This window comes from Penicillium atrosanguineum (assembly GCF_028827265.1).
Source record: "Penicillium atrosanguineum strain IBT 20685 chromosome Unknown utg000002l_segment0_segment0, whole genome shotgun sequence".
Classification (NCBI taxonomy): domain Eukaryota; kingdom Fungi; phylum Ascomycota; class Eurotiomycetes; order Eurotiales; family Aspergillaceae; genus Penicillium; species Penicillium atrosanguineum.
The window spans coordinates 3194347-3218202 of record NW_026623134.1 but is presented as its reverse complement, the minus strand read 5'-3'; the positions used below and the strand labels follow the sequence as shown (position 1 = coordinate 3218202).

At 50.9% G+C, this 23856-nt stretch overlaps 7 protein-coding genes across 7 annotated transcripts; 3 read left to right on the top strand and 4 right to left on the bottom strand.

Moving 5' to 3' along the window:
* Positions 1-1090: 1090 nt before the first annotated feature.
* Positions 1091-1621, top strand: N7443_002996 (putative GPI anchored protein; the record flags this gene model as incomplete). Its single annotated transcript, XM_056883052.1, has 2 exons — positions 1091-1314; positions 1378-1621. 2 exons carry the CDS (start codon positions 1091-1093, stop codon positions 1619-1621), a joined length of 468 nt encoding a protein of 155 aa, XP_056744893.1.
* A 1347-nt stretch (positions 1622-2968) lies between these two features.
* N7443_002995 (putative acyl-CoA synthetase) lies at positions 2969-5274 on the bottom strand (the record flags this gene model as incomplete). The annotated part of the gene is made up of 4 exons (XM_056883051.1): positions 2969-3474; positions 3539-4405; positions 4452-4847; positions 4899-5274. 4 exons carry the CDS (start codon positions 5272-5274, stop codon positions 2969-2971), a joined length of 2145 nt encoding a protein of 714 aa, XP_056744892.1.
* Positions 5275-6254: 980 nt separating this feature from the next.
* Positions 6255-7038, bottom strand: rasB (Ras small monomeric GTPase RasB; the record flags this gene model as incomplete). The annotated part of the gene is made up of 3 exons (XM_056883050.1): positions 6255-6626; positions 6668-6907; positions 6961-7038. 3 exons carry the CDS (start codon positions 7036-7038, stop codon positions 6255-6257), a joined length of 690 nt encoding a protein of 229 aa, XP_056744891.1.
* Positions 7039-10440: 3402 nt separating this feature from the next.
* On the bottom strand, positions 10441-11551 carry N7443_002993 (uncharacterized protein; the record flags this gene model as incomplete). The annotated part of the gene is made up of 2 exons (XM_056883049.1): positions 10441-11439; positions 11492-11551. The coding sequence occupies 2 exons, from the start codon at positions 11549-11551 to the stop codon at positions 10441-10443; spliced, it is 1059 nt and encodes a 352-aa protein (XP_056744890.1).
* Positions 11552-12148: 597 nt separating this feature from the next.
* Positions 12149-18438, bottom strand: N7443_002992 (uncharacterized protein; the record flags this gene model as incomplete). Its single annotated transcript, XM_056883048.1, has 2 exons — positions 12149-17950; positions 18007-18438. 2 exons carry the CDS (start codon positions 18436-18438, stop codon positions 12149-12151), a joined length of 6234 nt encoding a protein of 2077 aa, XP_056744889.1.
* A 968-nt stretch (positions 18439-19406) lies between these two features.
* Positions 19407-20690, top strand: N7443_002991 (GNAT family N-acetyltransferase; the record flags this gene model as incomplete). Its single annotated transcript, XM_056883047.1, has 1 exon — positions 19407-20690. One exon carries the CDS (start codon positions 19407-19409, stop codon positions 20688-20690), a length of 1284 nt encoding a protein of 427 aa, XP_056744888.1.
* Positions 20691-22604: 1914 nt separating this feature from the next.
* Positions 22605-23474, top strand: N7443_002990 (enoyl-CoA hydratase/isomerase family protein; the record flags this gene model as incomplete). Its single annotated transcript, XM_056883046.1, has 1 exon — positions 22605-23474. One exon carries the CDS (start codon positions 22605-22607, stop codon positions 23472-23474), a length of 870 nt encoding a protein of 289 aa, XP_056744887.1.
* Between the last annotated feature and the right edge of the window lie 382 nt (positions 23475-23856).

Sequence of the window (23856 nt, the reverse complement as noted above, 5' to 3'; positions counted from 1 at the left end):
AAGGAATACTCGGTCATTATTCGGCTAAGTAGTGGGATATCGATCTGGCCTAGGCAGAACATCTGAATCAAGCCTCCGAAGCGCCAAGTGAGAGAATACCTTCTCCAATCTAAAGCTGATCTACCACATGCAGAGTGACTCCGCGAACTTAGAGTCGACTGCACGTGCAGCCTCATTATTTGTTTTTCTCTAGTTCCTAACTGAGAACTACCCGTTGAGACAACAACAAAGAATAGACTCAATGTGACGTTATTCTCCCCTCACTGGTAGATCCTGGAAGCTCCTTGCCTAGTGTTTAATGAACTCCACACTGCATTACATCTGCAGCGCTTTGTTTTGATGTTCCAAGTCTTTCAGATCTTTCCTATCCTTAAAAATTATGGATCTAGATCCAATCAGGATACTTGTGGCTAGTGCGAAAAACATCATGGAGGCCCCACTGACGGGAAATGAGCTGGCGTAATACAAACCCTCAGGCACCGGGTTGGTTTCCGAGTTGGGCCTCGCGAAAACCATATCTTCAGGCAAAGATTTTCAACCTTTCGAGCCCGATCATCCCATAGACGAGTTAATTGTTTTGTCTGACGAATTTGACTCGGTGGGCATGTCTGATGCCTATCTCAATTGACGAGGACAAACATGGCCTAGACTAAAGTCGACCGAAAATGCCCAGAACCAGACAACCCTAGCATCTACGCCCCGAACAGGAAATAGATCCTCAGGAGCGGGCCATGCAGGCAAACGGGTGTGCAGCGTTCCAGCCACGACCTTGGCTTCTCTATGGACACGGACATAGGGGAGTGTGCCGTGCATCGGCAGAGACCAGCCCGGTATAATTGCCAGGTGAACCAATTTCCGGGCAAGTGCCACGGCCGCCCCTTTTTCGCCCTAGCGTACGGGTACCTGAGTCTGACCATGGTCTTCCCCCCTATAAACACTCGTCTCGCCCCCGTTCCCATTTCTCTTCCCCATCCACATTCTTTTGATCATCCCGGTACCTCGTGTCCGATTACATTCTTTAACGTCAAAAGCCACTCTTTCGACCTGTCTTATCCAAGGAACATTCCTCGAACCTTTTAACACCTTCAATATGCGTTTCTCCATCGCTGTTCTCGCCCTGGCTGCCGGTGCCTTGGCCGCCGACGTCACTGAGACTGTCACCCAGTACACCACCTTCTGCCCCGAGGCCACCACCATCGCCCACGGCGGCCACACCTACAGCATCTCGACCCCCGGTCACATCACCATGACCAACGGTCCCTACACTGTGACCCGTCCTCTGATCACCCAGACCGTGACTCAGTGCAACTCCTGGTATGTCAATGTCAATTCGGGATAGGCAATCAATCTATATGTAACCAGTACTGACCTCCTCAGCTCTTCCACCATGGTGCCCTCCTCCACCCCCATTGTCCCCAGCGCCCCCGCTTCCACTCCTCTGATCCCCAGCGGTGCTGGTGCCACCGGCTCCTCCGTTCCCTCCGGTGCTGCTGCTGTTACCGCCTCCGGCTCCCCCGCTGCCTCCTCCCAGCCCGCCTTCAACGCCGGTGCCGTGAACGCCGCTACTGGCGCTGGTGCCGGTCTGGCTGCCGTCTTCGGTGCCGTCGCTCTCCTCCTGTAAGCGCCAGCTTTCAGCTAGTTTGCGATTGGGATCGTTCGGTTCTCGGCGTGAGCGCTGTCAAGTCGCTGCGCGGAGTCGGTTCCCATCTGCTGTATGGTCCCGACCTCGCTCGGTGATATGATGCGTGACTTACGTTGGCCAGGCGTTGGATGGCCTTGGAGCTCTGGGTTTAATTTCTGGGTGTACATGTCTTACATGTCTTGTCTATGTCTTTATTAGATAATACATAATGTACCCTTCCCTGGTCTCCTTGGGGTTGGGTCTTCTTATGTTCTGCTTCTTGTCTGTTCAATTCTGCGATATCTTCCTGGACATAACGTTTCTTTGCTTCATTAAACGACTTTTATTCGATCTGATCTGTGTTTGGACTTGCGTAGTTAATATGAAGAGAGAGTAAAAAAAGAGTCCTTCAAATAATTACAAGTTCCTTCCCTTTGTTCTTTCTTGTCTTGGCACTCAAGTGTACTCCAACTTCGACCTCCACGGCAAGTAGAGTACACTATCCACCCTATCGACTTCCAAATAGCCTGAGTGTCTTAACGGGCGTAGACTTAATATATTGGTAATGTCGATTATTGAATCAAGAAGCTTTGCAATTTCTTTCGCCTGCTTTATATGATCGTTAGCCTCCCCGAAGGCAACACGATAAGTCGATTATTCTTAACATTCTCTTCCTGTGGGAGAAGCGTCGGTCCGAAAGTCATTCAATTGTCATCGCAGACTCAATAGACGTCTGTTTAAAAAAAGGAAGGTAGCTAGAGTGAATCTGAAGCTACTTAGGCCTATCGATTCACTCTCTAGGTGTTAGTATGGAACTCCAGAAAGCTATGACTATCGATCCCGTCCGTTAGAGGTTAAGTGACATAGAAGCAACAATAATGGGCAATGGCGACGAGAATGTTTGGGCAAGCGAAGCATTAGGAAACGAAAGATCTGTATCGAAGAAGATGGTGAAGAAGAAAGAGAAAAGAACCAGAGTTAATTGAAGAAAGGCATCCAAAAAAGACATCTAGGGCCCAACGGCATTCAATGTCACCATGGTACTTATCATTTTTCACCATCTCACGATCCCAGTACTGTTTACGAGGATTAAAAAGGGCTATATCTAGGCAGGCAACATACTTGCGGAAAAGAGACTATAAGAAAGACGCCCAGACAGATATCTTCGGCCCAGCCGCAACATATCAAAGAACTTTCTCGGCTGCAGAGTTTGTAACCTGATGCAGGGAGCGGAGTGAGCCCATTCAAAGACGGTAAAAAGTGTCTGGCTTTGCATCCAGGAAAATTTATCTTACTCGTTACTTACCTATCATCATCGTAATATCCAAGCAATCTAAGCACCGCCTATTAACTACCCTCTCCCAATCTAAGCCTTAAGGATTCTAAGACCCTACCATCTCTCAAGCACAAGATATTCAAAAAAGAACCTAAAGCTTCGCCTTCCCAACCCCCTCTCTCGAAATACTCCCTAATCCTCCCCCTCGCAACCTCAACAACATCCGCATCCTCGACAGTAGGCGGCACACTGACCACCTCATCATATCTCCCCTGCACCGCATTCTCAACAAGCTGTCTCAAAACCCGTCTAAGCGTCTTCCCACTCCGCGTCTTAGGGATCATCCCCCGTCCCTGAATCATCCCGCCCAATGAAGCGATGGCGCCTATCTGCTCGCGCACGAGGGCGTTGACTTCGCTGAATAGCTCTGTTGATGGTGTCGCAGGTATTTGTATCGAGTCTCCATGGCGAGGCTGGATAAATGCGAATGGGAGGTGGCCTTTTAGGGAGTCCGGGATCCCGACTACGCTGGCTTCGCCGATGGAAGGGTGGGAGAGAATTACTTGTTCGATTTGGCCTTGTTTTCATTAGCGTTCTTTTCTTCTTTTCTTTAATGGGTTGGATGTGAGGGGGGAATATACCGGTACTGAAGCGGTGCGCCGCAACGTTAATGATATCATCGGATCGAGACATGATGTGCACGTATCCATCTTCATCAATCAGACCTGCATCGCCGGTATCCAGCCACCGGCCGTTGAATCGTTTCAAGTATCCCTTGTAGAAGCGTTCTTCGTCTTGGAAGAGACTTGTGAATGCGGTTGGGGCGAGCGGGAGTGCCATTACGATGTTACCCATGGTTTCGGGTGGAACTTCGTGGCCTTCGTCGTTGACGATTCGAACGTCGAATCCGGGCATGGGGAGACCTGCTGAGCCAGGCCGGATGGCGAGTGGACTGCTCGATCCTGCATTTGAGGGTAAGGCGGCATGTGCATCTAGGGCTAGACCTGAGATGGGGGAACCAGACTCGGAAGACCACCAGTTGTCGATTACAAGGGTGCCTGGGGCAGCGTATTGGGATAGGAGGTCTTGGTACGTGCGGATAATACTTGGTTCGCTGCGTTCGCCAGCTAGGAACAGGGCTCGAAGGGATTTGAGGCCGCCTCGTTGACCTACTTCTTTCAAGAACTTGTCATTTGGGTCGTCTTTGCGGATGGCTCGCATTGCTGTTGGTGCGGTGAAAAGAGTATTCACTCCGTGTTTCTCAATTGTTCGCCAGAATGTTCCTGCATCTGGTGTGCCGATGGGCTTGCCTTCGAAAAGTACGGTGGTCGCGCCGACCAGCAGCGGCGCATAGAGGATGTACGAGTGACCAACGACCCAGCCGATATCTGAGGCGCAGAACATCACATCTCCGGGCTTGATACCGAACAAGGACTGGATAGACAGCTCGAGACCAACAGCGTGGCCTCCAGCTTCTCTGAGGACACCCTTTGGCAGACCCGTTGTACCTGTTTCTATCAGCAACGTGACCGAGACAATCATGATTCAACCTACCGCTCGTATAAATGATATACAACCCATCGGTACTCTTCACAGGCACGGGTCCAGCCCGAATACCACGCCCACGCGCACTTTTAACCAGCCGCTGCCAGTTTCGCTGACCACTCAATTTATCTGGGTTATTCCAACGCATCTGGTCCCGCTGCCACACGATAACCTTCAATGGCTTGAACCGGCTCGCCTCCACGGCTCCCTCCACCAAAGGCCGATACGAAATCGGCCCCTTGGAACCTTCAACCCCGCACGACGCCGTCATGATTGCTCGGGGTCGAGCTGCTTCGATCCGCTGTGCCAGGGACTTGGCAGCGAACCCGCCAAAGACCGCAGCATGGATAGCTCCAAGTCTGGTGATAGCCAGCGCTGCAATGAGCGCGGCTGGAATCATCGGCACTGCCCATTGTCAGACAGTTCATTTCCACTCTGCAGGTATTCATAGCATACTGTAGATGATAACCACATCCCCTTTTCGTACACCTTCCTCTCGTAAGACGCCAGCAAGAACCTCCACCTCATCCAATAGCTGCGCATAGGTATATTTCTCCGTCGTGTGTGTCACCGGCGACTCCCAGATGATGGCAACCTGATCGCCCCGCCCACTAGCAACATGTCGATCCACACAGTTGTACGTCGTGGAGATCTCTCCATCCGGGAACCACGACCAATGTTCATGCTGGGTTCCACTGGGGAGGGTCTTAGTCTGACGCGTCAGAGCTCGACTCGGCTTGCGGTGCCAGTGGAGCCTCTCCGCGTGACCTGACCAGAAGCTCTCTGGGTCGGTGAGGGACTGTTTTAGCGCGGCTCGTTGCGGGTGTGCCATTGTGCGTTGATGGAGGTTCAGAAGCGCGGATTCTTGCCGGTTATTAATCCCTGTCGGCACCCGTGGTCTCGGTTGGGCGGAGGAGATTCGATTGGAGGGGTTGTATGCAGGGATAATCCCCCTCTGAGAGCTTGGGGGCGAGGATGTAAATGCGGGGAGGAACTGCCCGAGGATGTCCGTGCTTTCCCCGCAATTAGGTGGTACTTGGCAGGTACATGTGAAAGCTGAAGGCCACCGTAGACTGTGATGTATTTATTGCGTAGTGCGAGGCTAAACCCGGCTTGAGTTTCGTTAGCTACTTTCTACGTCCCGTGGTTGACCGAGATCTCCGAATACGTCTGGGTATCAGTCGACACCTCGCACGTCTCCCTGTGAAGCATTGAGTTCAAAATCTGTATTGTCTATATACTCGCGGAAATGGCTGGCACAAATTCAAAAATATAAAATGACAAGCTCAGTCGTAGGGTATCATATCGAAATGCCTGCTAATGCGCGACTGCGATCTTCTGGCTTCGTCGCCTGGGAGGGTTTTGTTTTTGTTTTGTTTGTGGCGTCGGGTGCTCTGAGGAAATGCAATGCCTCAATCGTCCGTGGGCCCGTATGCCACCAACGTCCCAGGCATCAAGCGGGGGAGATATATCGGTGCGAGTGGGGGTTGCCTTAGATACAGGATTTGCGATTCAGCGGGGGCCGAGTGCCGCGAGTCCGGTGCCGATGGACAGAGGTGCAAAGGTGCAATCCAAAGAAAAGTCGAGAAAGAAAGCGTAGAGGGTAGCTTCTCATCTCCAGTCTGCGATGGCCGAGCGCAGCAGAAATGAAGCACGATCGAGGGGAGAAAGAGGCCGCCGACGCCAAACGAGGTCGTAACCAAAAGACAGAACTACCCTCCAAATGCACCCGAGACCAACAGAATTATAAAAGAAAGGAACAAGGAAAATTAGGCCATGGAGGCACGGAATACCCTCCCGGACGGACCGGCCTCACAGGAGAACACACTGCAGCCGACTGCGATGCCGTGTTCGGTCTGTCCGAAAAGGCTTGGGGTACTCGGCCTCTGCGTTACGGTCGCGTCCCGATCCGAAGCCAGTCGGACGACGGTCCTGACCCCGACCGCCCTGTGCCTGCTGTCGCTGCTGCCGCAGCATGCGGACGACGTCATAAAAGGCCTTTTCGACATTGATACAGTTTTTCGCTGACGCTTCGACGAATTCGCAGCCGAGCTCCTTGGCGAGGGCCTGACCTTCCTGGGCGGAAACGGCGCGCTCGACCGCCTTGTCGCTCTTGTTGCCGACGAGCATCACAGGCACGGGTAAGGGGGGGCGCCCGAGGTGTTCATCGGGGAGGCCAGGTAGCTGGGACCGGAGGGGGATCCGGAGCTGGATGATTCCTTGACCATCTTGATCTGGTTGTAAAACTTGGTAATGCGCGAAAAGGAAGCGCGCGATGTGATGCTGTAGACGAGAACGAAACCTTCACCATCACGGATCCACTGGTCTCGCAGCGCGGTGTATTCTTCTTGGCCCGCGGTGTCCAGCACTTCGAGCATGCATGACTGACCGTCGATGACGACTTGTTTGCGGTAGGAGTCCTCGATAGTTGGATCGTAGGTTTCGACGAAGTGGTTGAGGCAGAGCTGCAAGCTCCAGGGTCAGTTTCCCGTTCGGATCCGTTGAGGATTGAACCAACCTGAATGGTAAGGGCCGTTTTGCCAACACCTCCGTCGCCCAAGACCACCAACTTGTACAATGTCATTTTCCCCGACATGGCGGGCACGAAAGAGGGGAGATGTGTGTGGGAAAAAGGGAGCTCACAACAGATGACGCAGGTTGTGTGAAGGGGGAGGAAAAGAGGGGGGCTCCAGTGTGCGAAGTCTGGTCCGGGCAGTGGCTGGAACTAAGTGGAGAGGGAGGGGTTGGTGGACTTTGTGGGATATGGGAAACTCTTAAGGCCATCGAAACTCCATTCCTTCCATCATTCTGCTCTACCCTGGTCAATTGCTATTCCGAGACCGTCTCGGGTACGTGGGACGGGAGGGGGAGAGCAAAAAAAAAAAAAAAGAAAAGAAAAGAAAAGAAAAAAATGCTAAGCCCCTCTACGGAGGAGAGATAACTACAGATCGGGGACTAACTAGATATGTCGAGCGATAGAGAGTAAAATGGTGAAAAGGAAAAGAAGAGGTGCGCCCTGTCCATGAGATCATACATTCTCCCAAAGGGGGGGAGGGCGTGTTTGCCCAATGCCCAAGGCCCTATACCAGACCCTATACTAAGCTCTGTCTGTATCTCCCTCGTCGTCCACGATTTCTAGTCTTTTTGACTAGACCTATAGGTCCCTATATTCCGTACCTATGCTCGATGCTCTATGGTCTACGTTCGATCGCAGAAAAGTCGGGTCCCCGGGAAGAAAAGGGGATGGGGAACTCGCACAGGGCACAGTGGATAAGAAGATTCCGGACCCAGAGCCACTCAGGGGGTCGAGACGAAATTGGTCTTGCCTCTATACCACGACAGGAAGCTGCTATGGCCTTGGTGGATCCCGGTCCAAGCGAAAAGGTTTTTTCACAAATCTCTATGTGTATGTTCGGATCTCGCACGTGGGAAATCTCAAGTGCCGTTCTGTTTCGGTTTCGGTTTCTTCATACTCCACAGAGCGCGTTCCATCAAGATCGTGAACTGGTGAACTGAACTGAACGCGGATGAACCCGGTCGTTTCATCTCTAGTCCTGGACTCCGTCACCCTATCATGATCGACCGTAGACCTTCACTAGACACTCACTAGACATTGACTAGACAGTCAATCTCCTTCTGGAATGGCTCTAAGCCATGCTGGAACCGGACTAGAGCCGTCTCCTTTTTTTTCCCCCTTCTATCTTCGCCTGGTCACCGACGGAACCGGATATATGGAGAGTATGTCCCGACACGTTGGACTGGATGCCTCCTCGACGACTCGAGTGGTCAGGAGGCATCCACCCGGCGGAACGGCGCGTGAGTTCCCGCTGATAGATCGTCCCCGAAAGCTGCCTGGATGAGTACAGTGGAGCTGCCGAATTTTCTGTCTTGAGAGACGACACTTAATTTCCCACTCTGCTGCCAATTGGAGCCCAGGCAGCTTTCCGGCTACTCTCCGGCGGGCTGCTCCCACAGTCGTCTGGCCGCGGGTCCTAAGCTAGGCCAGGTATGAGACTCAAAGGTCCAGACTCTGGGTCCACGAGATCCCTCTCCTGCCTGCTTCGCCCTTCGCATGACCCGGCCACTTTGAACTCCTATATTCCCCATATCGTAGTGATGTGCTCTTCCCTCTTTTTCAAATTTCAGCCTTAATTTTGTACACATCCTAGGATTGTGATTGTGGCATGATCTCACCTCGTGCAGGAGCTCGTACCTGGCCCTCCGGCCGCGGTAATGCCCGCGAAAGGTGACTAGGGGTTAGAGACAATTAATGTCTTCCAAGCCAATAGTCGCCGTTGCACTTCGGAAATCGACCGGGGTCCCCGGCCGTTAGATGGAGACGCCATATGACGTTCAACGGCCCGCTATGGTCTCGTTCTGGTCAGATGGATATCCGCTCGAGCTGGTCCTTGCTCGACGAATCCGCTGGACGGACGTATCCCCATCTAATGGCCTTGTACGTGTCTGTTTAATGGCCCCTGACATTGCCCGGGTGACATGGAAGATCGACATGGCAGGTTCCGGTGGACTGGCTCCTGGGTAGACTATATCAGAATTGGACAATCAACCGGATCACGGGGGATTAGAGTGGACATGAAATCAGTGGCATTCTTCCCTTTGCGGGCTTGGCTTTTGGAGCTCATTTCCAGGGGTGTCAATAGTTCTTGGACTAGTCACAGAATTGCCTCCATTTAACCGTTGAGCTCTGAAGGATTTGATTGATCTGCTACGACGACGCTTTCCTAGGAAAGTCCTTGGAATTTTTAATACTGGGAAAGACGTCGGACCCGAGCCACGAAACATGCCTGTGCAAATTGAATGAAGGCTGTCCAGAATTGTGTCCCAGAGAAACATGGAACGTCATACTTGCTCAATGCAGTAGTCTAGAGCTGGAGGGTCTCTTCCCATCTAATATATTTTATTTATTCACTCCAGGAACTGAGACCAGCATGATACAATTGTCGGGTTCAAATGGAGACCAGAGCTACAAGAGTAGGCATGTCGAATGCGTGAAGCACATGTCATGCTAAGGTGTTCAATTGCACACCTGAGCACCCACTTGAGACATCTAATTTGGTCTGCAGTCGGTGTTTGTGTTATCCATATCAGTGAAAAAGCCAAAAAAGAAAAAAAAAAAGAAGAAGAAAAGAAAAGCGAAAAAAAAGATCACCCGACCGGGGGGTCGAACCCCCGAACCTTCCGATTAAAAGTCGGACGCTCTAGCCAATTGAGCTAGCCGGGTGAATCATGTAAGACCCCTTCTTTTCTTGGAACTCATCACACAAGAGTTGTTTCCACTTTCGTGATTTTTTTTTATTTCCTCAAGGCAGTACATTCCAAGTTCGGGATATATGACAACTGTTTGCTTTTGTGTGGGAATAGAACTCATAAAAACAAAAGCAACAAGCAGTACAAGCCGGCACTTCGTTCGTGGCACCCAAGCCACCACAACAGTTGTCTTGTCTTCGCCCGTAATGAAGAGGAGGATCGGTTACTCCTGGTCTGAATAAGCATCTTCAACTATGGCTTATTCGAAAGTCGATCAGATTTTTATTCGCTTTCAATTTTCGGCCGTTTTTGAAAAAAAAAAAAAAAAAGTTGGTAGAGGAACTTCCCGCTAAAAATATAGTCTAACTGAGCTAGATGGTGAGTATCAAAGGGCCTAGGCGATGGGTCGCTTTCAGCTGGACATTTCTCTGATATGATATCAAAATAACCTAACCTGGCAACTCGGTCTATTTGGAAGGATAGATTTGAATGGTGCAAAGTCATCTATGGGATTTTCATGCTGTTCACTCCGCACGTAATGGTGGAGCCTTGTTGTATAATGTGAAACAGCGCCTGGTAGTGCCCATAGAGGCCATCGAATTCAAGACTGACAACAGGCCGCCCGGATCAATCATACTAGGGCGTTCTCACGCCCAGAGACCCTGTCAAGTTATCAATCCATCGATTAGGTTTGGCTATTTGGTATATAAATAGTATGAAACTCGCTAAGCTAACCCTTCAGAATATCATTTAAATACCCAGTCACCCTCTCCACCAGTATCCGTCTTGGCTCCTTCTGATCTGAATCACTCAAAGCATGCGAAGCACCAGGAATAACCATACTCCATGGACTCCAGAAATGTGTACCGTCTGCATCCATGGCCTTCTCCCACCGCTTAATCAGCGCCTCCTTGTTCACCCACGGAGGCACAGACTGGTCCCGACCAGAATACAGCACCAACAACTGCTGCTTCAACAAACCCCGCACCCCAACTTGTCCAAAAGTTTCCTTCAACCGCTGGTCGCTTAGATCTGAACTAAAGAGATCGTCTTCCTCCGGCTTCTCGGGACTGTCCGGGCTGACCAGACTTAAGAATCGCCGGCTACTCACAGGCGCCGAGGTCGGGTATCCAATACGGCCCGTCACAGAAAGCGGCACAACCGTGTCAACAGAGTTGTGATACTCGTATGTGTGTCGTTTTGCATCGTCAACCGCTTTATTGTAGATCTCGCGCATCGTCTCGGGACTATCCCGCTCCGTGCCACACTTGATCACCCATAGAATGCCTTCCCGATCCGATACAGGAGCTTGCATAATAGCGCCATCAACCTCCGGCCGGGTAACAGGCGTCCAGTCCTTGTCGAAGACAGGATGTGCCGGACGCGGGTTCGGGCAGTTGATGTAATGCATTACATCCTGGCTACCAGTCGAGTGACCCATGATAACCACCTTTCCCGGTCCGAACTGCGGTGTCTTATATTCTCGAACGTAGTTGACTGTGTGTGCGATCTCGTCAATGTCGTTCCCTAGTCGGCCCATGCCCCAGCCTCCGTACGAGCAGGATAGAACCAGCCCAAAGACTGTCCATTGCGTTGGGTCTAGGGCTCGAACGATGTCGCTTAGATATTCGACTGTGCCGAGACCATCGCCTAATCCTCCTACAAAGATGAGGGTGTGTGGTTTGCGGATTGCACCGCGCGTATATTCGAAAGAGATCAGGCTCGGAGTCTGGTGGTCGGATTAGTCGGGTGGCGGGTTATGAGGGATGGGGCGGCTTTACGATGTGGTGGAGGATGCCTGGCTGGCCGCGGGCCAGGGAGGTCAACGCTTTGATTTGCATAATGTGAGCCGTGGTAGGAAGCTTGGAGACGGAGACTGGAGACTGGACTTCGAGTATCCGGAGGAAGCTGTCGTCAGATCAGATAAGGGGCCATCAGATAAGAAACGCCGATAACGGGGCTTTTCCAAGTGTGGAATTAGGGCTTGTGCTGTTACTTGACGAGTACGCGGTATAATTACGTTTATTACGCGTAACATTACACTGCAGGTGGGCCGAGCCAACTGACACGGCACAAGGTGGGTTCTAAAGTTTGGATACTAGGTTTTCTCTAATCTCTTTCCAGAATGATCTGATTGATAATTTTCATGTAAGATTTGCCAGGTGTCCAAGGCTACATGCAAGGTAGATCCAGAAGGTCTATGTCTGTGGAAAGAGGATTGGTATTAGTTAGAATGCTCAGCGAACTGTCGGGAGTTTACCCAAGTGACCGGAGAGCTTAGGCTTCCAGGAGGTCAAACATGGATCGTAGCAAATTTAATTGAGGAGAAAATTAGATGAATACTAGGTAGGAGAGAACTGTGCAATACAATGATCTAGTAACACAGAATGGCAACTGCTATACAGATATACACAAGTTAAAAGAACAGCGGATTTGAATCAGACCACAGCGGTAGGATCACGTACAAAACCTTCAATGGCAACAGCTAACTCTTCCAGCCTCGCCTTCCAGAAATCCATTCTTTCCTCATCTGCTTCAATTCCGACAAATGTCTCTCCAGCCTCCGTATACGAGACAATACGAGTTGGACTGGGCGGCTCGGGGTGCGGGTTCGTATAGTCAACACCACACTCGGTACCCGCAAACGGAATCTTGTCAAAGTACTCGATGTCGTGGTGGTGCACTATAGACGAGAAGAATGGAATAGTAGGGGACCAGCTTGTGCAATTATCCGAGATCTCTTGGAAGCCAAGCGTGGCGTGGCGGCTTCCTTCGAGGAATTGGTTCCGCACGCCTTCGAGGAGGTCTTTAACTGTCCAGCCAGGCTGAAACTTGACTCGGAGTGGCATATATTGGTAAGTTGGTCCCATGATGCGCTCGACACCTGGGAGGTCGACAGTGCGACCTGATACGACGCTTCCGAAGGTGATGTCGTCTTTGCCGAGATATTGAGCCAGCACGCGAGCCCAGCTTGCTGTGAGCAGGGTGGCCATGGTTGTGTCCGGAGATCGGGCAGAAAGGTTGGCGGCCCTCTTGATAAACTTAGCTTTGCTGCCCACTGCAGGTGCTGGGAGAGTAGTCAACCAGGATCCCTGCAGGACGTTGCGCCAGTATTGAATATTCTCAATTTTGGAGTCAGACTGGTATTGTATGTAGTTGGAGAATGGCGCCAATGGAGGAATTTCCTTGTGATCATATTGCATTTCAAGCTGTCGGAGAATTTCAGGAAACGAAATTCCGTCGTATTGAGCGTGTGAGATCCTTATCATGAAGCCTGTCTCTTCAGCACCATGGATGATGAAAAGGTGCAGGAAAGACGAGCCAAAGACAAACGAAGTATTGACTTCGATGTCTTCACTGGCTAGCTTCTTGCAGAAGTCATCCACAGGCCCGTCTATTTTATGCTCGGAGACGGGGACCTTGAGGCTCTTTAAGACTACCTGCATAACGCGGCGGCTATCCTTGATGAACACGGTACGCAGAATTTGGTAAGCAGAGATGAGTTGCTCAAATGAGCTGACAATGTGCGTTATATCAACAGTCTTGTTGAAGTACAACATATTGTACTGAACAGCGCTCCGCGGTGCAAAAACAGTCGCCTCCACATCACACTGTTGTGTCTCTGTAGCCGGAAGTACATCCTGAATGACCCAGGAAGAATCTCCCAGAGCAGGCTGAATATTGGCTAAGAGATAAGGCTCGACATGCTCGACGTTCAGAAGTGAGAATGGCTTGTATTCCTTGGCCACGCGCTGGCCCTCTTCAGGCAGCTCCTCGAGGGCACCAGCCATGGCACGCAGCTGCATATTGCGGAAAATCTTCGTTACCGACAAATGGTAGCCGACCAGACGGAGTGCTGAGACTAGCTTCATAGCCATGATAGAATCACCTCCCAGCCGGAAGAAGTTGTCATCTAGAGCTAGCGTTTCTTCTTCCATGCGAAGTGATTTGGCCCAAAGACCACGAAGTACCCGCTCCTTTGCCGTCAATTGCTTCATTCTTTGGCTAGAACGCAAGTTCATGAATGCTGTTCGCAGCTGCAATAAGAGCTCTTGGGTAACGTGCTCCGCTGTAACTTGAAGTGACACCACATCAACTTGCTCGCCAATGTAAGGAATATTCTCAAGAGGAATGTAGACGGAGGGGACCATATAGGGTGGTAAAACATCAGCCAGTTGCTTCTTAAGACTCACGATGGACTCGGCAAGCTGTGGAGAGATGACTGTGGACAGCGGAAGCTCCGAATCCTTGGTATTGATGCCAAGCTCAACCACGGTGGCACCTTCCTTGGAGCGAGCCTGGCTAACAAAAGCAACAAGCACCGGGAATTGAGTATCGTGGCCTTTTGGCACAATAAGCTGACTTGCGACTTCGGTATTTGGGAGGAAATTCCGCAGCTGAAGATCGATGGCAGCAAGATCCATGACATGGCCATCTACTCTTCGGAGACTTTCTTTGCGGCCCATAAAGACCAAGGACTTGTCATCAGCGTATTTGACCAGGTCACCAGTCTGGTAGAGCTTGCTGTTCCGGCCCGAAAAACTCTCTGTGCCCTGCTTCAGCCACTCGGGGGCGTCGACGTTTGCAACATCTCCAACGCCTTCTAATAGCAGCTCACCCACTGTTCCAAATGGCATCAACAATTCGTGATTGAAAGGGTGCACAATCCACGGGACAAAGCTTGTGGAGTATTTTTCTGCAAGCGCCTTCGTTTCCTCGTGAGCTTTATCTTCTGAAACAATAGGCACCTCTTTGTTTGCCTCCCAGATCTCGGCGAGCTCTTGCTCGCCCAAGTAGATGATACTGCTCAACTGAGAGTTCTCGTTATCAAGGAGCTGGAAGGCCACATATTCAAGCTGTGCAAGTACCCGGTTCATTTGCGGCTCGGTGATGAGACCAGAATCGAAACCAGCAGTCACCTCAAATCCATCGGAGCGCAAAGAGCACGCGAGCATCAATGGGTAGGAATTAAATCGAAGGGCCTCATACGCTGCATCCTCGGCCCGGAACATAGGAAGGTCGTCTTCGGCCTGATATGCCTTCTCTGCTGGTCGTGGCTGAATGACCAGACCCATCTTAACCTCGCAGGCCAGCTGGGCATCAGCGCTCACACGACGAATATTCTGCATGCCGAGATGCTCGTGCGCAGCTCGTACAAGGCCTTGCTCCTGGATAGACTGCAAGAATTCTCGCATGGGCGCAGATCGATCAATACGCACTCTTACAGGGACTGTGGTGATCATTGGACCTTCAATCTGCTCAACGCCAGGAATGCGGAGGGTGCGTCCAGCAAATGTTTCTCCAAATACCACGTCGTCGCTCATAGTATATTGCGAAGCCACTAGAGCCCATGCAGCTCGGATGAGTGTCGCTGTAGTGGTGCTCGATCGGTTGGTTTGCCGGACAGGAACAAACCTATGAGCAACCGCGTTGGGCTCGGGGATGTACATCCGAGACGGCAACGCAGGATACTGGGGACCAGTAGCACCTTGCAGTTGGACCCGCCAGTAGTCCTTGGAGCTTTCTCTGACTGGATCAGTCAGATACTGAATAAAGTGCTTGAATTGCGCCGGGCGTGTGGTTGGAAGAGCCTTGTATGCGTTCTGCGCATGCTCGAAGAGTAGGTCTGTCGACCAGCCGTCGTAGACTGCGTGGTGAACCGTCCAGACAAAATGAATCTTGTTGGTCGACTCGCTGTGGACGATAGAATATCGACTCAGTGGCATATTGACCGACATGGGAGTATTCTGATCTTGTTTCAAGAATTCGTCCAAGTTGAGACTAATGTGTTGCCATTCTGGGGTTTCGTTGATGACAACCTGCATGAATCCGTGTTCCTTGAACTCAGCCACGCGAGTACGTAGAACTGGACTCTCTTGAATGACGGTACTCCAGGCCTCTTTCAACCTCTCTGTACTTTCTCTGCTTGGGATCTCTGCAACTCGCTGTGCCACATGACTCTCAGCCGAGCGAGCAGAGAACGCCATCAGGATCTCTTGCAAAGGTGCGCATGGGTAGATATCCTCGACAGAGGCTTTTCCAACACCACATTGGCTAGCTGCCTCTTCAAGAGCGGCATCACGGTCCCAAGCAGGGTCAATCAAAGAGAAGGGGGCCACCTCGACCTGCGAGTCAGCCTCTTCCCTTTGCATAGAATTTGCCATATCCGACAGGACAGGGAAGCTGAAGATATCCGCAACAGTCAAAAGGAATCCTTGGTCGCGCACTGCGGGCACCAACTTCATTGCCAGGACAGAATCTCCGCCGAGAATGAAGAAGTTGTGAGTGGTGCTCACTTCATCTACAGTCAGCCCAAGAAGACGACACCAAATCCCATGCAGGCAGGTCTCTGCCTCGGAGCTAGGATTCTGTCTTTCGCTATTTGACGAATCGGCTGAGTTTGATTGCAGGTTCAGTTGGGATCCAAAAGAGCGCAGCAGCTTCCGATCGGTCTTTCCAGAGACGAGCATTGGCATACGGTCGATACCGACGTATGCTGATGGGATCATGTACACCGGAAGGGTTTTGCCCAACTTTTCATTAAGGTCCTTCATTGCCTCCTGAACAAGAACCGAAAATTCGACCTGTTGAAGCCCGCTATCCTCAGCGCCTTCCACCTTTTTACCATTAGGATCAGCAACAAAGGCCTGCAGCATCGACTCTTTGCTCCGGCCCTGAGGCGCAATGACTTCGGCTGCGATGTCGGTTCCAGAGGGGAGGAGTCTCCGCAGGTGATGCTCAATCTCCCCGAGCTCGACTCGTTGCCCACGAAGTTTGACCTGCGTGTCCTTACGACCGACAAAGATGAACCCTTTCTCTCCATCTGGATCGTAGCGAACAAGGTCACCAGTCTTGTAAAGTCGGCCACTACGTCCGGGTACACCATCGGCACCAGCCAGGAGCCATGTAGGATCCTCAATGAAGGAAGCCGCTGTCTTTTCAGGATCGCCAAGATACCCTTGGCCTACAATCGGGCCTTCGACTAGAAGCTCGCCGACTGCGCCGATTGGCATCAATTTGTTGTGATCATCGGGGTCCACGAGCCAAATCACGCCTCCGTTGCCGGGTCCGATACTAACGTAGGACTTTCCTGCGGCACTTGGGTTGATCGTGCATCCAACAGTGCACTCAGATGGGCCGTACCCGATCACGATTCGAGTGTGCTTGCCCCATTCAGAGACGTCACCAACAGAGCATGATTCACCTCCAAGACCAAGACTGTGCAACGAAGGAATAATGTCGTCATCCAAAATTCGGGCAACTGAAGGTGTCATGTTGGACATGGTGATTTTCATTCGACGAAGCACGCCGCTCAGATCATTCAGACGGTCTTCATCGGAAGGAATGCAAAGACACCCACCTCGGAGCATCGTGCAGAGCATACTGTCCACACTGACATCAAATGCATATGAGGCAAAGTCAAGCACTCGAGTATCTGATTTGTAGCCCACAGCTGCACTACGGGCAATGGCACTCGTGGTATAGGCGACATGATTGATGATCACCCCTTTCGGCTTGCCGGTGCTTCCAGAGGTGAAGATCAGATAGAGAATGGAGTTTGTCGGGACCTTTGGAAGCCCAGGCTGGGTATTGTTGGACGCTTTCTCGGCCAGCTCATGGAGTGAATCTTCAGCAATGGCAACCGTAGTGGCACCGGGGGCAATCTGGGAACCATAAGGACCATGTTTCTTTGATGTGACAATCAAAGTGGCGCTGACTTGCTCCGCAATGGTCTGTCGTCGCTCCAAGGGTTGACTGGGGTCCATAAGGACAAATGCACCACCAGCCTTTATTACACCAAGGACACCAACCACCGTCCAGCGCGACTTTTCGAAACAAATTGGCACGATCTGCCCGATTTTTATACCGAGTCCAACGAGATGATGCGCAAGAATGGTCGAGTGTCTCTCCGCCTCTCCATATGTGAGGTTACCATCCCACGAGCAAACTGCCTGCGCCTCAGGTTGTTGTCGCGCTTGCTCCGATATTAATTCCTGAATACATGTGTCTTCGGCGGGAGGTAAGTCTTTGTTCCAGCGCCAAATTTCAGACCGGTCGAGTTCGCCCAATTCAAGTACGGACGAAACCGGCCTGGACATATCTGTAAGTAGTGTATTGAGGATCTCCACCAACGCATTCGTAAAGTGTGTCGCGATGTATTCGGCACCGCGGGGCTTGCGCCAGCACGGGCGCAGCCACAGGTTACCATCAGACATAGTCGCTTGAAGTTGGATGTTTCCCTAAATTCCGCGCATTGGTAATTGATCATATAGTTTGCGGCTAGGAGTTCTCTTACCCATTCCATTCCACTTTCGAGCTCGTCGCTATCGCTAACTCTAGCATTACTAGGCAAATCGCTAGGCGCGCATTCATCGTTGAGGAATAAAACCGCATTGTCCAATGCGACTAGGTTCCCTGCTTGTGTTTCCTGGCGATAAGACTGAACACTCTCCAGGGCCCTCGCGACCGGATCGGACGCGTCCCAAGAAACAGAAGTGTCGAAATTGGAAGTGAAACCCGCCGTCGTGCCATTCCGGCCCCAGGTGAACTGGACGTGATTGCCATTGCTATAGCGATACAGCAGCAAGGCCCAAGCTAGCAGCAGGAGTTCAACTTCATGACCACTGTATTCGCTAGCCCGCACGATAGGTACATCAAAACGCACAAAAGTGGCTAGGTACTTCTTTGGAGCCTTGCGCTCAGAGGAAAGAACGGCGCCTGAAGCCATCATAAAAACCCTGGAGTCCAAGGGTTTGAAAAATCGCTGGGACCTGTCGATCAGATAACTCGCAAAGATCAGACACATCCACCAGAGCCCGGGAATTAACCCCTCTGTCGGGTTGCTTTGGCCGACGACATCGGTGCTTCGCGAGACCCACGGGCTTAGATGTGTCACCGGTCTACAGAAGAAAAAAACACCAGAATTTTTGGGAAGGGGCATAGCCCCGGCTTACTTGATTGAGATCAGGTTTTAACTGGGAATTGTGAATTGGGACATACGTATGAAATGTACAGTAAAAAAGTACCGTACGTATGTAAGTAACATTAATATTACTTAGATATGATACTGCACGGTAGTTAGGTATTTATATGCCGACAACTCACACGGGATGGCGTAAGACTCCACAATCTCTCCCGCTTATGCTTATTCTTAGTCTAGCTTTAGGAGCTACACTCGTAGATGAATAGATGAACCTTTCGGGGAGATGGCGTCGAAATTTTTGAAACATTTGGACTACTCGAATACTTACAATCAATACGATTCCAAGTTAATCGCAACCTTGGGACCAACAACTTTCGCCGCTGCAAAATCTTTTGGATGATCGGCAAGTCTAAGTTTGTAACATGGGCTTGGCGCATTATTACGCCCTCCACTTGGGAGACACGGCCCCGATCTCTTTCAATCTGATTATTATTTTATCTGTACAATTGTACAATTACCGTCCAAGTCCGCGTATTCCAGCTGCGTAACGATCGTCCCTTGGGACTGCCTGCTACGTTAATGCGAATGCCCGGACCCACAGGCGCATGGCTACTTCTGGATGCTCTGGAGAGCAATGAAACCATGAATGCGAGTTCGGAGCCCACGGGGCTCCCGGCTAATTGACTTGCATTGAAACCGAGCCAAGCTGCAGACTTTCCCTTTACAAGTCCCTGCAGAACTCTCCAGAATTTGACTCTTCGTATCGAACAGCCATGGTAAACTCTCAGCAATTGGCGCCCGTGAAGCTTCGCTTGCCCCATCCTTATCTCACTACCTATCACCTGGAGCCCTCCGGCAAGTTTCAGGATGGCAGTCAATTGTTGCAGCTGCGCAAGGGCGAAGGAGCGGCTCGGCCGCTTCCTCGAGCCTTGCACAATGACGAGCTCTATTTCACTGCGCTGCAATCAGTGAACCAGGAAACTGCAGAGCCTACATCAAACAACACAGCTTGGGCCCGCGCGCAACGCAGCCCGTTCTCCATCTGTACCTGGGAGGGTTCTGTACCAACTGTCGGCCAGGTCTGGCTATATCTATATGCCATTTTTACTGTGCAGGAAGAGATTGAGACATTCCGTCTCCAGCTAAACGGTCACGATGCCGAGTCTCTGGCACATGCTCTCCGAGTATCAATGGTGGCTATCGATCACCCGACACCTGTCAGCAGCGTTACCCAGTATACGCCAGTTCTGAACGAGCTGCTCATCATGCGCAGCGCCTTCTGGCAGGGTGCTGCCTCACCATTGGGCTCTCAGCCTATCTGGCTTCCTAACTGGAACCCTGCTTCCTCCGTTCCTATCCTCGACTATACCATGACCTCGACGAAAAATGTGCACCGTCGTCATCCCCGCCGCAACCCCAAGCCCACTCCTGGCAAAATTGTATACAGCCGTTACATTCCTTTCTTGGATGAGCATTTCTCGCTCGTTGCACTGGACTACCGCAACCCTGAACACCTCAACCTCTTTCACACTTGGCAAAACGACCCTCGTGTCGCAGCCGGCTGGAAAGAAACTGGTACCCTGGAAGACCACCGCGAATATCTCCGCCGCCAAGACGAAGACCCCCACACTCTGACCGTCCTCGGTCACTTCAATGATATCCCATTCTCATACTACGAAATCTTCTGGGCCAAAGAAGACAACGTGGGCGCGCACTACGCATCAAAAGACTTTGACCGAGGCCGCCATACTCTAGTCGGCAACGACGCCTTCCGTGGCCCCCACCGCGTCATGGCATGGTGGCCCAGCATGATCCACTATTGCTTCCTCGACGACCACCGCACTGAGAATATCATCGGCGAGCCAATGTCCACCAACGACAAGGTTCTCACCTACGACTACACTTTCGGTCTGCACCAGGCCCAGGTGATCGACTTGCCCCACAAGCGCGCCAGTCTGGTGAAGTGTACTCGCGAGCGCTTCTTCCAGCTCTGTCCGTTTAACCAGGGCAGCCCGCATATCGCCGGTACCGGGTTGGCTTTCAAGCCGCGCCTGTAGAGTTACGATACCAACTTTGCATATAGATTATGAATAAAAACATGTTTTTGACTTTTGCATCTTGCCGATATGTAGATCTGGACTTTGTGTCAGTCCCACTTCATCCCGTGCCAGATCTGAACAAGAAGGATTTTGCAAAAGTTTGGAGCCTAAGCTTTCATAATGAGAGAATGGGTATATATGGTTTCTACTCTAGATTCAAATGTCTGTTACTATGAGAACAATGCAAGACTTTTCTTGAGAAAGCGAGAGTGAACTTGTTAGGTGCCCACTCAATACAATGCCAAAAGAGTACGGCAATGCACAATTAAAGCTTGGCCTCGAACAATTGGGATGCGATTGTGTCGAGAAAATGGTACCGATGACCGATCCGCTACAACTCGAAATCTGGTTGCCATTGCTAATAATGTCTACGTATCCAAGCAAGCCCATAGGTTCTTGACTGACTGACTGGGGCTGGGTTAAAAGCTTTTCAAGTAGCGAGCGGGAAAAAAGGACGCGAATGTTGTAGATGGGTGTCTCCGAGTCCCAGCTGAATCCTATTCAGCTCGTGATGTTGGCAAAGAGCTTGACGGTGGCTAAGATGAGGAACATCAACCTCAAGAATGTGCTGCGCAGCTTTCCGAATTGAATTTATCGATAAGTTGACCGAAAATGATACCCGGAAGTGGGAAGGGTATACCAGCCGCAATGGCGCAGACAATACTAGTAATAAGAGCAATATCGAGCTCGGCCGTATTCGCCACGGCGTATATTGAGAGATAATTAAAATAAGTTTTTAGCCATAACAAGCGCGCGCCAAGTCATTTTCAAATTCTTCGCAAAAGATAACAGCAACATAATCTTCTCGAAGACCATCAAAGTCGTCTTTTTGGGGCGTCTTAACTCCCATCATGATTGCCCGCTTCGCACAGTTGCAGCTTGCTACTGGAGCTCAACTGTGCATCACTTGGAACCCTCCAAGCATGGAATGAGTATGGCGCAGATTGTGTGCCAGCCCGACAAGCCATTAACTCAACAGAAATAGTCCACGTGAAGTGGGCCGATTTCGCATCGACCCTGCTCGAGCTGTTACGCCGCGGGGAATTAAAACTGACAAGATCTTCATCGAAGTTATTGAAAAGGCGGTGGCGATGCGATATGAATTTCTGAATTTGATCATCAGTGAAGCTGGCTGGACCCAATGAAACCTCTCGTGCTCGAGCCGAACAAAGTGGACCTCTTTACTGGGATTACACAGGTGTAATCGGTATTTCCCGATACCCTTAACCATGAGTGTCTCCCTGGGGCTACGCATGAGATCCACTGAAGGAGCGTCAAATCTGGTTTGATACGTCCTTGGCATTCACGGCATTCTCGGGCTGTGCGACATGAAGAGGCTTGTTTGGGTGCAGATCCTATCGGAGAAGATACCCTTTGCGACAATGGGCGTGCCGTACGCAATTTTCAGGAAACAATTTCTTCCTTGTCTGGTTAGTGCCAAGCATGAAGTGGGTTTAATCCAGTTTGAGGGAACCTAAAATAAGGCCAGAGCTGAAAAGTTAGTCATTTCCATTTTATCAGATTACAGGTAATTATCAGTCTAATCAGATCGTTTAGGCTTCCGCGCGTTCCGTGGAACATTGCGTTTCATTTCTGTGCAACGGTATACTGTAATACATTTACCGTTCCAACGATACTGTTTGAAAGTTATTACGTTGAAATCGATCTGCATCGGAGACACCCCAATAGTCAAGCGTGTTAAGCATGTTATTCAGGTACAGCGAATTGTGCGTTCGCCAAATGTACTTGGCTTTTCGCTTTGACCTTGGGTAGCTATTAAGCATCAGAGCCAAGTTTATCTTACCTCAAGACCAAGGACTATCAACCGAAACTTTTACTGCCACTTGCGTTTATCATTATATCTCGATTGAGATGAGTTCACAAACCTTCAAGCGGCAATTACCGCCACAGAAATACGGAGATGTGTCATTCCCAGCTCCGCATATCATGCTGGTCATCTTCAATCGGCCCCAAGCACTCAATGCCATGACCAGTGAAGCGCAATATGAACTCGAGTCACTCTTTTCATGGTACGACAGCGAGCCATCACTTCGCTGCGCCATTGTTACCGGCGCTGGACGGGCATTTTGTGCCGGAATGGATCTGAAACAATGGCATCGGGCCACTACCTGTCGTGCAAACGGAGAGCACGACGGTCAACAAATGATGCCTCGGTCGGGCTTTGGGGCCCTTTCACGGCGTCACGGCAAGAAGCCGGTCATTGCTGCTGTCAACGGACTGGCTTTTGGTGGTGGAATGGAGATTGTCTCGAATCTGGACCTGGTGGTCGCTGCCAAGAGCGCACGATTTGCACTCCCTGAGGCTAGGCGAGGCGTTGTTGCCATGGCTGGCTCCCTGCCAAGACTTGCAAGAACTATTGGTCGTCCAAGAGCCACAGAGCTCGCATTGACCGGGAAGGTTATAACCGCTGCTGAGGCTAGGGAATGGGGGTTGATTAACGCCGTAACGGAGGATGGTGCGGCTGACTGCGCTGTCCTGAAACGTCCGGTTGTTAAGGCAGCCTTGGGATATGCGATGGATATCATCAACAATAGCCCCGACAGCGTAATTATCAGCCGGGCGGGTATCGTGGCTGGCTATGAAAATGGGAGTGCGGAGAATGCTAGTCGATTGTTGAGCGAGAACATGGACTCGGCTTTGAAAGAAGGTGAAAACTTTCGCGAGGGTTTAAAAGCATTTGCAGAGAAACGGGAGCCTCGGTGGGTGGACAGCAAGCTGTAAAACAGCTTGTACGTTTATCGTTTTAGCGTCAGCTGGTTCTGAGCATATTCATTTCTATATTACCGTCGATACCTTGAGAGCACAGCGAGAAGCATAATTCTTCTAATCACGTTTTCATATATGGGTGGAGCCAAGTCGGATGCCTACGTAAAGGAATACATAAAAGCAATATCGAAGCTGCAGACGCGTTCAGCGCGACCAAAACAGAGATCGTTGTTTGTCGCATGTGCATCAGGTACACACCAATAACACTAAATGACTTTATGGTGCAGAAATCCACTTCCCCTCAGCAGTCAATGTCTCTTCTTGTATTGCATGGCCTTGCATATAGAGCGGCAAGCATTGCAACTGGAACACTACTTGAATACAACGTTGGTTGCCC